Source organism: Hyla sarda, chromosome 6 (assembly GCF_029499605.1).
Source record: "Hyla sarda isolate aHylSar1 chromosome 6, aHylSar1.hap1, whole genome shotgun sequence".
NCBI classification, from domain to species: Eukaryota; Metazoa; Chordata; class Amphibia; order Anura; family Hylidae; genus Hyla; species Hyla sarda.
Window position 1 is genome coordinate 44,685,736 of NC_079194.1, and position 13,640 is coordinate 44,699,375.

General features: G+C 49.7%; 1 protein-coding gene across 1 annotated transcript in view; it reads right to left on the reverse strand.

Moving 5' to 3' along the window:
* Positions 1-11,350, reverse strand: part of LOC130275512 (DNA-directed RNA polymerase II subunit RPB1-like) — a 99,673-nt gene extending 88,323 nt beyond the window's left edge. The window contains exon 1 of the mRNA XM_056523565.1: positions 10,195-11,350. Within this exon, the coding sequence (XP_056379540.1) occupies positions 10,278-11,237 (960 nt within the window). The 5' untranslated portion in view covers positions 11,238-11,350 and the 3' untranslated portion in view covers positions 10,195-10,277. The remainder of the gene's footprint in view (positions 1-10,194) is intronic.
* Positions 11,351-13,640: the final 2,290 nt, after the last annotated feature.

The following is a 13,640-nucleotide window of genomic DNA, read 5'->3' on the forward strand; positions in this document are numbered from 1 at the left end:
ACGTAGGGGGTTAAAGAGGGGAGTACGGGTTGATAGAGGGGTGTACATAGGTGACAGAGGGGTGTTGGGGGTGTAGAGGTGTGTACATGGGTGGCAGAGTGGTTCAGAGGAGTGTATATGAGTGATAGATGGGTGTAAATGGGTGAAAGGGGGCGTAGGGGGTGACAGAGTGGTGTACATTGGTGACAGAGAGGTGTTGGGGGTGTAGAGGAGTGTAAGGGGGTGAAAGAGGAGCGCAGAGTAGTATCCATGGATAACAGAAGGGTGTAGGGGTGTACATTGGTGATAGAGGGGTGTAGAGGAGTGTACATGGGTGATGGAGGAGCTTAGAGGAGTGTAAATGGGTAACAGATGGGTGTAGAGTGGTGTACATGGGTGACAGAGCGGTGTAGAGGAGTGTACATGGGTGACAGAGGGGTGTAGAGGAGTGTACATGGGTGACAGAGGGGTGTAGAGGAGTGTACATGGGTGACAGAGGATCGTAGAGTATTGTACATGGGTGACAGGGGGACGTAGGGGGTGAAAGAGGGGTGTATGGGGTGATAGAAGGGTGTACACAGGTGACAGAGGGGTGTTGGGGGTGTAGAGATGTGTACATGGGTGGCAGTGTGGTTTAGAGAAGTGTATATGAGTGATAGATGGGTGTAAATGGGTGAAAGGGGGCGTAGGGGGTGACAGAGTGGTGTATATTGGTGACAGAGAGGTGTTGGGGGTGTAAAGGAGTGTACGTGGGTGACAGAGGAGCGCAGAGTAGTATACATGGATAACAGAAGGGTGTAGGGGTGTACATTGGTGATAGAAGGGTGTAGAGGAGTGTACATGGGTGACGGAGGAGCTTAGAGGAGTGTAAATGGATAACAGATGGGTGTAGAGGGGTGTACATTAGTGACAAAGGGGTGTAGAGGAGTGTACATGGGTGAAAGAGGGGTGTAGAGGAGTGTACATGGGTGACAGAGGATCGTAGAGTAGTGTACATGGGTGACAGGGGGACGTAGGGGTGAAAGAGGGGTGTACGGGGTGATAGAAGGGTGTACGTAGGTGACAGAGGGGTGTTGGGGGTGTAGAGATGTGTACATGGGTGGCAGAGTGGTTTAGAGGAGTGTATATGAGTGATAGATGGGTGTAAATGGGTGAAACGGGGCGTAGGGGGTGACAGAGTGGTGTACATTGGTGACAGAGAGGTGTTGGGGGTGTAGAGGAGTGTACATGGGTGGCAGAGGAGCGCAGAGTAGTATACATGGATAACAGAAGGGTGTAGGGGTGTACATTGGTGATAGAGGGGTGTATAGGAGTGTACATGGGTGACTGAGAAGCTTAGAGGAGAGTAAATGGGTAACAGATGGGTGTAGAGGGGTGTACATGGGTGACAGAGCGGTGTAGAGGAGTGTACATGGGTGACAGAGGGGTGTAGAGGAGTGTACATGGGTGACAGAGGGGTGTAGAGGAGTGTACATAGGTGACAGAGGAGCGTAGAGGAGTGTACATGGGTAACAGGAGTGTACATGGGTGACAGGGAGACGTAGGGGGTGAAATAGGGGTGTAAGGGGTGATAGAGGAGTGTACATAGGTGACAGAGGGGTGTTGGGGGTGTAGAGGTGTGTACATGAGTGACAGAGTGGTTTAGAGGAGTGTATATGAGTGATAGATGGGTGTAAATGGGTGACAGAGGGGTGTACATGGGTGACAGAGGTGTTGGGTGTGTAGAGGAGTGTACATGGGTAATAGGGGAGCATAGAGGAGTGTACATGGTAACAGAGGAGTGTAGAGGAGTGTACATGGGTGTCAGAGGGGTGTAGAGGAGTGTACATGGGTGACAGAGGAGCGTAGAGGAGTGTACATGGGTAACAGAGGAGTATACATGGGTGACAGGGGGACGTAGGGGGTGAAAGAGGGGAGTACTGGGTGAAAGAGGAGTGTACATAGGTGACAGAGGGGTGTTGGGGGTGTAGAGGTGTGTACATGGGTGGCAGAGTGGTTCAGAGGAGTGTATATGAGTGATAGATGGGTGTAAATGGGTGAAAGGGGGCGTAGGGGGTGACAGAGTGGTGTACATTGGTGACAGAGAGGTGTTGGGGCTGTAGAGGAGTGTACGTGGGTGACAGAGGAGCGCAGAGTAGTATACATGGATAACAGAAGGGTGTAGGGGTGTACATTGGTGATAGAAGGGTGTAGAGGAGTGTACATGGGTGACGGAGGAGCTTAGAGGAGTGTAAATGGGTAACAGATGGGTGTAGAGGGGTGTACATGGTGACAAAGGGGTGTAGAGGAGTGTACATGGGTGACAGAGGGGTGTGAAGGAGTGTACATGGGTGATAGTGGGGTGTAGAGGAGTGTACATGGGTGACAGAGGATCGTAGAGTAGTGTACATGGGTGACAGGGGGACGTAGGGGTGAAAGAGGGGTGTACGGGGTGATAGAAGGGTGTACGTAGGTGACAGAGGGGTGTTGGGGGTGTAGAGATGTGTACATGGGTGGCAGAGTGGTTTAGAGGAGTGTATATGAGTGATAGATGGGTGTAAATGGGTGAAAGGGGGCGTAGGGGGTGACAGAGTGGTGTACATTGGTGACAGAGAGGTGTTGGGGGTGTAGAGGAGTGTACGTGGGTGGCAGAGGAGCGCATAGTAGTATACATGGATAACAGAAGGGTGTAGGGTGTACATTGGTGATAGAAGGGTGTAGAGGAGTGTACAAGGGTGACTGAGGAGCTTAGAGGAGTGTAAATGGGTAACAGATGGGTGTAGAGGGGTGTACATGGGTGACAGAGCGGTGTAGAGGAGTGTACATGGGTGACATAGGGGTGTAGAGGAGTGTACATGGGTGACAGAGGGGTGTAGAGGAGTGTACATGGGTGACAGAGGGGTGTAGAGGAGTGTACATGGGTAACAGAGGAGTGAAGAGGAGTGTACAGAGGCCTACATTACCATTACTTGATTAACTGTTGTATATTATATAAAACATTTAGATAAAATATATTACAAAAATATACATTATATTTTAAGTTCCTTTTTCCACTCCTTTTTCTATTATTCCTGAGATAAGTAGTTCTGGCCCTAGAGTGTTATATATATTAGCGTCTGTAGCATGTATCAGGAACATGTTATCATACCTGTGTCTTTTTTACAGAGGACTAATGCCCGGTGAAAAGGTGAACGTGTCATATACCCCCGTCAGCTGCAAGAAAGGAACCACGAAACAGGTAATTAATATTTATATTAATTACTGATAACAATCAGGCTAGATGTAAAATCTAGACCTGCAGACATGTCATAGTCTTTCCCGTATACATGAAGATATGTGTGTTTTTAATAAGTATATCGTCTATGGACAGCTTTATATATAACACAACCATATCTCAGGTACAGAGATTAGGAACATTCCAAAGTTGACAAGTAAAAAGGTAGCAGAAAGGTGAACATGGGTAACAGGAGTGTCGAGGAGTGTACATGGGTGATAGATGGGTGTACATGGGTGACAGTGGGCGTAGGGAGTAACAGAGGGGGGAACATGGGTGACAGAGAGGTGTTGGGTGTGTAGAGGAGTGTACATGGGTGATAGAGGGGCGTAGAGGAATGTACATGGTAACAGAGGAGTGGTGTCAGAGGGGTGTAGAGGAGTGTACATGGGTGACAGAGGATCGTAGAGTAGTGTACATGGGTGACAAGGGGACGTAGGGGGTGAAAGAGGGGTGTACGGGGTGATAGAGGGGTGTACATAGGTGGCAGAGGGGTTTTGGGGGTGTAGAGGTGTGTACGTGGGTGGCAGAGTGGTTCAGAGGAGTGTATGTGAGTGATAGATGGGTTTAAATGGGTGAAAGGGGGCGTAGGGGATGACAGAGTGGTGTACATTGGTGACAGAGAGGTGTTGGGGGTGTAGAGGAGTGTACGTGGGTGACAGAGGAGCGCAGAGTAGTATACATGGATAACAGAAGGGTGTAGGGGTGTACATTGGTGATAGAGGGGTGTATAGGAGTGTAAATGGGTAACAAATGGGTGTAGAGGGGTGTACATGTGTGACAGAGGGGTGTAGAGGGGTGTACATGGGTGACAGAGGGGTGTAGAGGAGTGTACATGGGTGACAGAGGGGTGTAGAGGAGTGTACATGGTGACAGAGGATCGTAGAGCAGTGTACATGGGTGACAGGGGGACGTAGGGGGTGAAAGAGGGGTGTACGGGGTGATAGAGGGGTGTACATAGGTGACAGAGGGGTGTTGGGGGTGTAGAGATGTGTACATGGGTGGCAGAGCGGTTTAGAGGAGTGTATATGAGTGATAGATGGGTTTAAATGGGTGAAAGGGGGCGTAGGGGGTGACAGAGTGGTGTACATTGGTGACAGAGAGGTGTTGGGGGTGTAGAGGAGTGTACGTGGGTGACAGAGGAGCGCAGAGTAGTTTACATGGATAACAGAAGGGTGTAGGGGTGTACATTGGTGATAGAGGGGTGTATAGGAGTGTACATGGGTGACTGAGAAGCTTAGAGGAGAGTAAATGGGTAACAGATGGGTGTAGAGGGGTGTACATGGGTGACAGAGCGGTGTAGAGGAGTGTACATGGGTGACAGAGGGGTGTAGAGGAGTGTACATGGGTGACAGAGGGGTGTAGAGGAGTGTACATAGGTGACAGAGGAGCGTAGAGGAGTGTACATGGGTAACAGGAGTGTACATGGGTGACAGGGAGACGTAGGGGGTGAAATAGGGGTGTAAGGGGTGATAGAGGAGTGTACATAGGTGACAGAGGGGTGTTGGGGGTGTAGAGGTGTGTACATGAGTGACAGAGTGGTTTAGAGGAGTGTATATGAGTGATAGATGGGTGTAAATGGGTGACAGGGGGCGTAGGGGGTGACAGGGGGGTGTACATGGGTGACAGAGGTGTTGGGTGTGTAGAGGAGTGTACATGGGTAATAGGGGAGCATAGAGGAGTGTACATGGTAACAGAGGAGTGTAGAGGAGTGTACATGGGTGTCAGAGGGGTGTAGAGGAGTGTACATGGGTGTCAGAGGAGCGTAGAGGAGTGTACATGGGTAACAGAGGAGTATACATGGGTGACAGGGGGACGTAGGGGGTGAAAGAGGGGAGTACGGGGTGAAAGAGAGGTGTTGGGTGTGTAGAGGAGTGTACATGGGTGATAGAGGAGCTTAGAGGAGTGTACATGGTAACAGAGGAGTAGTGACAGAGGGGTGTAGAGGAGTGTACATGGGTGACAGAGGATCGTAGAGCAGTGTACATGGGTGACAAGGGGACGTAGGGGGTGAAAGAGGGGTGTACGGGGTGATAGAGGGGAGTACATAGGTGGCAGAGGGGTTTTGGGGGTGTAGAGGTGTGTACATGGGTGGCAGAGTGGTTCAGAGGAGTGTATATGAGTGATAGATGGGTTTAAATGGGTGAAAGGGGGCGTAGGGGATGACAGAGTGGTGTACATTGGTGACAGAGAGGTGTTGGGGGTGTAGAGGAGTGTACGTGGGTGACAGAGGAGCGCAGAGTAGTATACATGGATAACAGAAGGGTGTAGGGGTGTACATTGGTGATAGAGGGGTGTAGAGGAGTGTAAATGGGTAACAAATGGGTGTAGAGGGGTGTACATGGGTGACAGAGGGGTGTAGAGGGGTGTACATGGGTGACAGAGGGGTGTAGAGGAGTGTACATGGGTGACAGAGGGGTGTAGAGGAGTGTACATGGGTGACAGAGGATCGTAGAGTATTGTACATGGGTGACAGGGGGACGTAGGGGGTGAAAGAGGGGTGTATGGGGTGATAGAAGGGTGTACACAGGTGACAGAGGGGTGTTGGGGGTGTAGAGATGTGTACATGGGTGGCAGAGTGGTTTAGAGAAGTGTATATGAGTGATAGATGGGTGTAAATGGGTGAAAGGGGGCGTAGGGGGTGACAGATTGGTGTATATTGGTGACAGAGAGGTGTTGGGGGTGTAAAGGAGTGTACGTGGGTGACAGAGGAGCGCAGAGTAGTATACATGGATAACAGAAGGGTGTAGGGGTGTACATTGGTGATAGAAGGGTGTAGAGGAGTGTACATGGGTGACGGAGGAGCTTAGAGGAGTGTAAATGGATAACAGATGGGTGTAGAGGGGTGTACATTAGTGACAAAGGGGTGTAGAGGAGTGTACATGGGTGACAGAGGGGTGTAGAGGAGTGTACATGGGTGACAGAGGATCGTAGAGTAGTGTACATGGGTGACAGGGGGACGTAGGGGTGAAAGAGGGGTGTACGGGGTGATAGAAGGGTGTACGTAGGTGACAGAGGGGTGTTGGGGGTGTAGAGATGTGTACATGGGTGGCAGAGTGGTTTAGAGGAGTGTATATGAGTGATAGATGGGTGTAAATGGGTGAAACGGGGCATAGGGGGTGACAGAGTGGTGTACATTGGTGACAGAGAGGTGTTGGGGGTGTAGAGGAGTGTACATGGGTGGCAGAGGAGCGCAGAGTAGTATACATGGATAACAGAAGGGTGTAGGGGTGTACATTGGTGATAGAGGGGTGTATAGGAGTGTACATGGGTGACTGAGAAGCTTAGAGGAGAGTAAATGGGTAACAGATGGGTGTAGAGGGGTGTACATGGGTGACAGAGCGGTGTAGAGGAGTGTACATGGGTGACAGAGGGGTGTAGAGGAGTGTACATAGGTGACAGAGGAGCGTAGAGGAGTGTACATGGGTAACAGGAGTGTACATGGGTGACAGGGAGACGTAGGGGGTGAAATAGGGGTGTAAGGGGTGATAGAGGAGTGTACATAGGTGACAGAGGGGTGTTGGGGGTGTAGAGGTGTGTACATGAGTGACAGAGTGGTTTAGAGGAGTGTATATGAGTGATAGATGGGTGTAAATGGGTGACAGGGGGCGTAGGGGGTGACAGAGGGGTGTACATGGGTGACAGAGGTGTTGGGTGTGTAGAGGAGTGTACATGGGTAATAGGGGAGCATAGAGGAGTGTACATGGTAACAGAGGAGTGTAGAGGAGTGTACATGGGTGTCAGAGGGGTGTAGAGGAGTGTACAAGGGTGACAGAGGAGCGTAGAGGAGTGTACATGGGTAACAGAGGAGTATACATGGGTGACAGGGGGACGTAGGGGGTAAAAGAGGGGAGTACGGGGTGAAAGAGGAGTGTACATAGGTGACAGAGGGGTGTTGGGGGTGTAGAGGTGTGTACATGGGTGGCAGAGTGGTTCAGAGGAGTGTATATGAGTGATAGATGGGTGTAAATGGGTGAAAGGGGGCGTAGGGGGTGACAGAGTGGTGTACATTGGTGACAGAGAGGTGTTGGGGGTGTAGAGGAGTGTACGTGGGTGACAGAAGAGCGCAGAGTAGTATACATGGATAAGAGAAGGGTGTAGGGGTGTACATTGGTGATAGAAGGGTGTAGAGGAGTGTACATGGGTGACGGAGGAGCTTAGAGGAGTGTAAATGGGTAACAGATGGGTGTAGAGGGGTGTACATGGGTGACAAAGGGGTGTAGAGGAGTGTACATGGGTGACGGAGGGGTGTAGAGGAGTGTACATTGGTGACAGAGGATCGTAGAGTAGTGTACATGGGTGACAGGGGGACGTAGGGGTGAAAGAGGGGTGTACGGGGTGATAGAAGGGTGTACATAGGTGACAGATGGGTGTTGGGGTGTAGAGATGTGTACATGGGTGGCAGAGTGGTTTAGAGGAGTGTATATGAGTGATAGATGGGTGTAAATGGGTGAAAGGGGGCGTAGGGGGTGACAGAGTGGTGTACATTGGTGACAGAGAGGTGTTGGGGGTGTAGAGGAGTGTACGTGGGTGGCAGAGGAGCGCATAGTAGTATACATGGATAACAGAAGGGTGTAGGGGTGTACATTGGTGATAGAAGGGTGTAGAGGAGTGTACATGGGTGACAGAGGAGCTTAGAGGAGTGTAAATGGGTAACAGATGGGTGTAGAGGGGTGTACATGGGTGACAGAGCGGTGTAGAGGAGTGTACATGGGTGACAGAGGGGTGTAGAGGAGTGTACATGGGTGACAGAGGGGTGTAGAGGAGTGTACATGGGTGACAGAGGGGTGTAGAGGAGTGTACATGGGTAACAGAGGAGTGAAGAGGAGTGTACAGAGGCCTACATTACCATTACTTGATTAACTGTTGTATATTATATAAAACATTTAGATAAAATATATTACAAAAATATACATTATATTTTAAGTTCCTTTTTCCACTCCTTTTTCTATAATTCCTGAGATAAGTAGTTCTGGCCCTAGAGTGTTATATATATTAGCATCTGTAGCGTGTATCAGGAACATGTTATCATACCTGTGTCTTTTTTACAGAGGACTAATGCCCGGTGAAAAGGTGAACGTGTCATATACCCCTGTCAGCTGCAAGAAAGGAACCACGAAACAGGTAATTAATATTTATATTAATTACTGATAACAATCAGGCTAGATGTAAAATCTAGACCTGCAGACATGTCATAGTCTTTCCCGTATACATAAAGATATATGTGTTTTTAATAAGTATATCGTCTATGGACAGCTTTATATATAACACAACCATATCTCAGGTACAGAGATTAGGAACATTCCAAAGTTGACGAGTAAAAAGGTAGCAGAAAGGTGAACATGGGTAACAGGAGTGTCGAGGAGTGTACATGGGTGATAGATGGGTGTACATGGGTGACAGTGGGCGTAGGGAGTAACAGAGGGGGGAACATGGGTGACAGAAAGGTGTTGGGTGTGTAGAGGAGTGTACATGGGTGATAGAGGAGCGTAGAGGAGTGTACATGGTAACAGAGGAGTGGTGTCAGAGGGGTGTAGAGGAGTGTACATGGGTGACAGAGGATCGTAGAGTAGTGTACATGGGTGACAAGGGGACGTAGGGGGTGAAAGAGGGGTGTACGGGGTGATAGAGGAGTGTACATAGGTGGCAGAGTGGTTCAGAGGAGTGTATATGAGTGATAGATGGGTTAAAATGGGTGAAAGCGGGCGTAGGGGGTGACAGAGTGGTGTACATTGGTGACAGAGAGGTGTTGGGGGTGTAGAGGTGTGTACGTGGGTGACAGAGGAGCGCAGAGTAGTATACATGGATAACGGAAGGGTGTAGGGGTGTGCATTGGTGATAGAGGGGTGTAGAGGAGTGTACATGGGTGACGGAGGAGCTTAGAGGAGTGTAAATAGGTAACAGATGGGTGTAGAGGGGTGTACATGGGTGACAGAGGGGTGTAGAGGAGTGTACATGGGTGACAGAGGGGTGTGAAGGAGTGTACATGGGTGATAGAGGGGTGTAGAGGAGTGTACATGGGTGAGAGAGGATCGTAGAGTAGTGTACATGGGTGACAGGGGGACGTAGGGGGTGAAAGAGGGGTGTACGGGGTTATAGAAGGGTGTACATAGGTGACAGAGGGGTGTTGGGGGTGTAGAGATGTGTACATGGGTGGCAGAGTGGTTTAGAGGAGTGTATATGAGTGATAGATGGGTTTAAATGGGTGAAAGGGGGCGTAGGGGGTGACAGAGTGGTGTACATTGGTGACAGAGAGGTGTTGGGGGTGTAGAGGAGTGTACGTGGGTGACAGAGGAGCGCAGAGTAGTTTACATGGATAACAGAAGGGTGTAGGGGTGTACATTGGTGATAGAGGGGTGTAGAGGAGTGTACATGGGTGACGGAGGAGTGTAGAGGAGTGTAAATGGGTAAGAGATGGGTGTAGAGGGGTGTACATGGGTGACAGAGGGGTGTAGAGGAGTGTACATGGGTAACAGATGGGTGTAGAGGAGTGTAGATGGGTCACAGAGGTGTGTAGAGGAGTGTATATGGGTGACAGAGGGGTGGAGAGGAGTGTACATGGGTGACAGAGGGGTGTAGAGGAGTGTACATGGGTAACAGAGGAGTGTAGAGGAGTGTACAGAGGCCTACATTACCATTACTTGATTAACTGTTGTATATTATATAAAACATTTAGATAAAATATTTTACAAAAATATACATTATATTTTAAGTTCCTTTTTCCACTCCTTTTTCCATAATTCCTGAGTTAAGTAGTTCTGGCCCTAGAGTGTTATATATATTAGCGTCTGTAGCATGTATCAGGAACATGTTATCATACCTGTGTCTTTTTTTACAGATGACTGATGCCCGGTGAAAAGGTGAACGTGACATATACCCCCGTCAGCTGCAAGAAAGAAACCACGAAACAGGTAATTAATATTTATATTAATTACTGATAACAATCAGGCTAAATGTAAAACCTAGACCTGCAGACATGTCATAGTCTTTCCCGTATATATGAAGATATATGTGTTTTTAATAAGTATATCGTCTATGGACAGCTTTATATATAACACAACCATATCTCAGGTACAGAGATTAGGAACATTCCAAAGTTGACGAGTAAAAAGGTAGCAGAAAGTGGAACATTGGTAACAGCAGTGTTGAGGAGTGTACATGGGTGGCAGAGTGGTTTAGAGGAGTGTACATGGGTGATAGATGGGTGTACATGGGTGACAGGGGGCGTAGGGGGTGACAGATGGGTGTACATGGGTGACAGAGGTGTTGGGTGTGTAGAGGAGTGTACATGGGTAATAGGGGAGCATAGAGGAGTGTACATGGTAACAGAGGAGTGTAGAGGAGTGTACATGGGTGTCAGAGGGGTGTAGAGGAGTGTACATGGGTGACAGAGGAGCGTAGAGGAGTGTACATGGGTAACAGAGGAGTGTACATGGGTGACAGGGGGACATAGGGGGTGAAAGAGGGGAGTACGGGGTGATAGAGGGGTGTACATAGGTGACAGAGGGGTGTTGGGGGTGTATAGGTGTGTACATGGGTGGCAGAGTGGTTCAGAGGAGTGTATATGAGTGATAGATGGGTGTAAATGGGTGAAAGGGGGCTTAGGGGGTGACAGATTGGTGTACATTGGTGACAGAGAGGTGTTGGGGGTGTAGAGGAGTGTACGTCGGTGACAGAGGAGCGCAGAGTAGTATCCATGGATAACAGAAGGGTGTAGGGGTGTACATTGGTGATAGAGGGGTGTAGAGGAGTGTACATGGGTGACGGAGGAGCTTAGAGGAGTGTAAATGGGTAACAGATGGGTGTAGTGGGGTGTACATGGGTGACAGAGCGGTGTAGAGGAGTGTACATGGGTGACAGAGGGGTGTAGAGGAGTGTACATGGGTGACAGAGGGGTGTAGAGGAGTGTACATGGGTGACAGAGGATCGTAGAGTAGTGTACATGGGTGACAGGGGGACGTAGGGGGTGAAAGAGGGGTGTACGGGGTGATAGAAGGGTGTACATAGGTGACAGAGGGGTGTTGGGGGTGTAGAGATGTGTACATGGGTGGCAGAGTGGTTTAGAGGAGTGTATATGAGTGATAGATGGGTGTAAATGGGTGAAAGGGGGCGTAAGCGGTGACAGAGTGGTGTACATTGGTGACAGAGAGGTGTTGGAGGTGTAGAGGAGTGTACGTGGGTGACAGAGGAGCGCAGAGTAGTATACATGGATAACAGAAGGGTGTAGGGGTGTACATTGGTGATAGAGGGGTGTAGAGGAGTGTACATGGGTGACGGAGGAGCTTAGAGGAGTGTAAATGGGTAACAGATGGGTGTAGTGGGGTGTACATGGGTGACAGAGCGGTGTAGAGGAGTGTACATGGGTGACAGAGGGGTGTAGAGGAGTGTACATGGGTGACAGAGTGGTGTAGAGGAGTGTACATGGGTGACAGAGGATCATAGAGTAGTGTACATGGGTGACAGGGGGACGTAGGGGGTGACAGAGGGGTGTTTGGGGTGTAGAGATGTGTACATGGGTGGCAGAGTGGTTTAGAGAAGTGTATATGAGTGATAGATGGGTGTAAATGGGTGAAAGGGGGGGTAGGGGGTGACAGAGTGGTGTACATTGGTGACAAAGAGGTGTTGGGGGTGTAGAGGAGTGTACGTGGGTGACAGAGGAGCGCAGAGTAGTATACATGGATAACAGAAGGGTGTAGGGGTGTACATTGGTGATAGAAGGGTGTAGAGGAGTGTACATGGGGGACGGAGGAGCTTAGAGGTGTGTAAATTGGTAACAGATGTTTGTAGAGGGGTGTACATGGGTGACAAAGGGGTGTAGAGGAGTGTACATGGGTAACAGAGGGGTGTAGAGGAGTGTACATGGGTGACAGAGGATCGTAGAGTAGTGTACATGGGAGACAGGGGGACGTAGGCGTGAAATAGGGGTGTACAGGGTGATAGAAGGGTGTAAGTAGGTGACAGAGGGGTGTTGGGGGTGTAGAGATGTGTACATGGGTGGCAGAGTGGTTTAGAGGAGTGTATATGAGTGTTAAATGGGTGTAAATGGGTGAAAGGGAGCGTAGGGGGTGACAGAGTGGTGTACATTGGTGACAGAGAGGTGTTGGAGGTGTAGAGGAGTGTACGTGGGTGACAGAGGAGCGCAGAGTAGTATACATGGATAACAGAAGGGTGTAGGGGTGTACATTGGTGATAGAGGGGTGTAGAGGAGTGTACATGGGTGACGGAGGAGCTTAGAGGAGTGTAAATGGGTAACAGATGGGTGTAGTGGGGTGTACATGGGTGACAGAGCGGTGTAGAGGAGTGTACATGGGTGACAGAGGGGTGTAGAGGAGTGTACATGGGTGACAGAGTGGTGTAGAGGAGTGTACATGGGTGACAGAGGATCATAGAGTAGTGTACATGGGTGACAGGGGGACGTAGGGGGTGACAGAGGGGTGTTTGGGGTGTAGAGATGTGTACATGGGTGGCAGAGTGGTTTAGAGAAGTGTATATGAGTGATAGATGGGTGTAAATGGGTGAAAGGGGGGGTAGGGGGTGACAGAGTGGTGTACATTGGTGACAAAGAGGTGTTGGGGGTGTAGAGGAGTGTACGTGGGTGACAGAGGAGCGCAGAGTAGTATACATGGATAACAGAAGGGTGTAGGGGTGTACATTGGTGATAGAAGGGTGTAGAGGAGTGTACATGGGGGACGGAGGAGCTTAGAGGTGTGTAAATTGGTAACAGATGTTTGTAGAGGGGTGTACATGGGTGACAAAGGGGTGTAGAGGAGTGTACATGGGTAACAGAGGGGTGTAGAGGAGTGTACATGGGTGACAGAGGATCGTAGAGTAGTGTACATGGGAGACAGGGGGACGTAGGCGTGAAATAGGGGTGTACAGGGTGATAGAAGGGTGTAAGTAGGTGACAGAGGGGTGTTGGGGGTGTAGAGATGTGTACATGGGTGGCAGAGTGGTTTAGAGGAGTGTATATGAGTGTTAAATGGGTGTAAATGGGTGAAAGGGAGCGTAGGGGGTGACAGAGTGGTGTACATTGGTGACAGAGAGGTGTTGGGGGTGTAGAGGAGTGTACGTGGGTGGCAGAGGAACGCAGAGTAGTATACATGGATAACAGAAGGGTGTAGGGGTGTACATTGGTGATAGAAGGGTGTAGAGGAGTGTACATGGGTGACGGAGGAGCTTAGAGGAGTGTACATGGGTAACAGATGGGTGTAGAGGGGTTTACATGGGTGACAGAGCGGTGTAGAGGAGTGTACATGGATGACAGAGGGGTGTAGAGGAGTGTACATGGGTGACAGAGGGGTGTAGAGTAGTGTACATGGGTGACAGAGGGGTGTAGAGGAGTGTACATGGGTAACAGAGGAGTGAAAAGGAGTGTACAGAGGCCTACATTACCATTACTTGATTAACT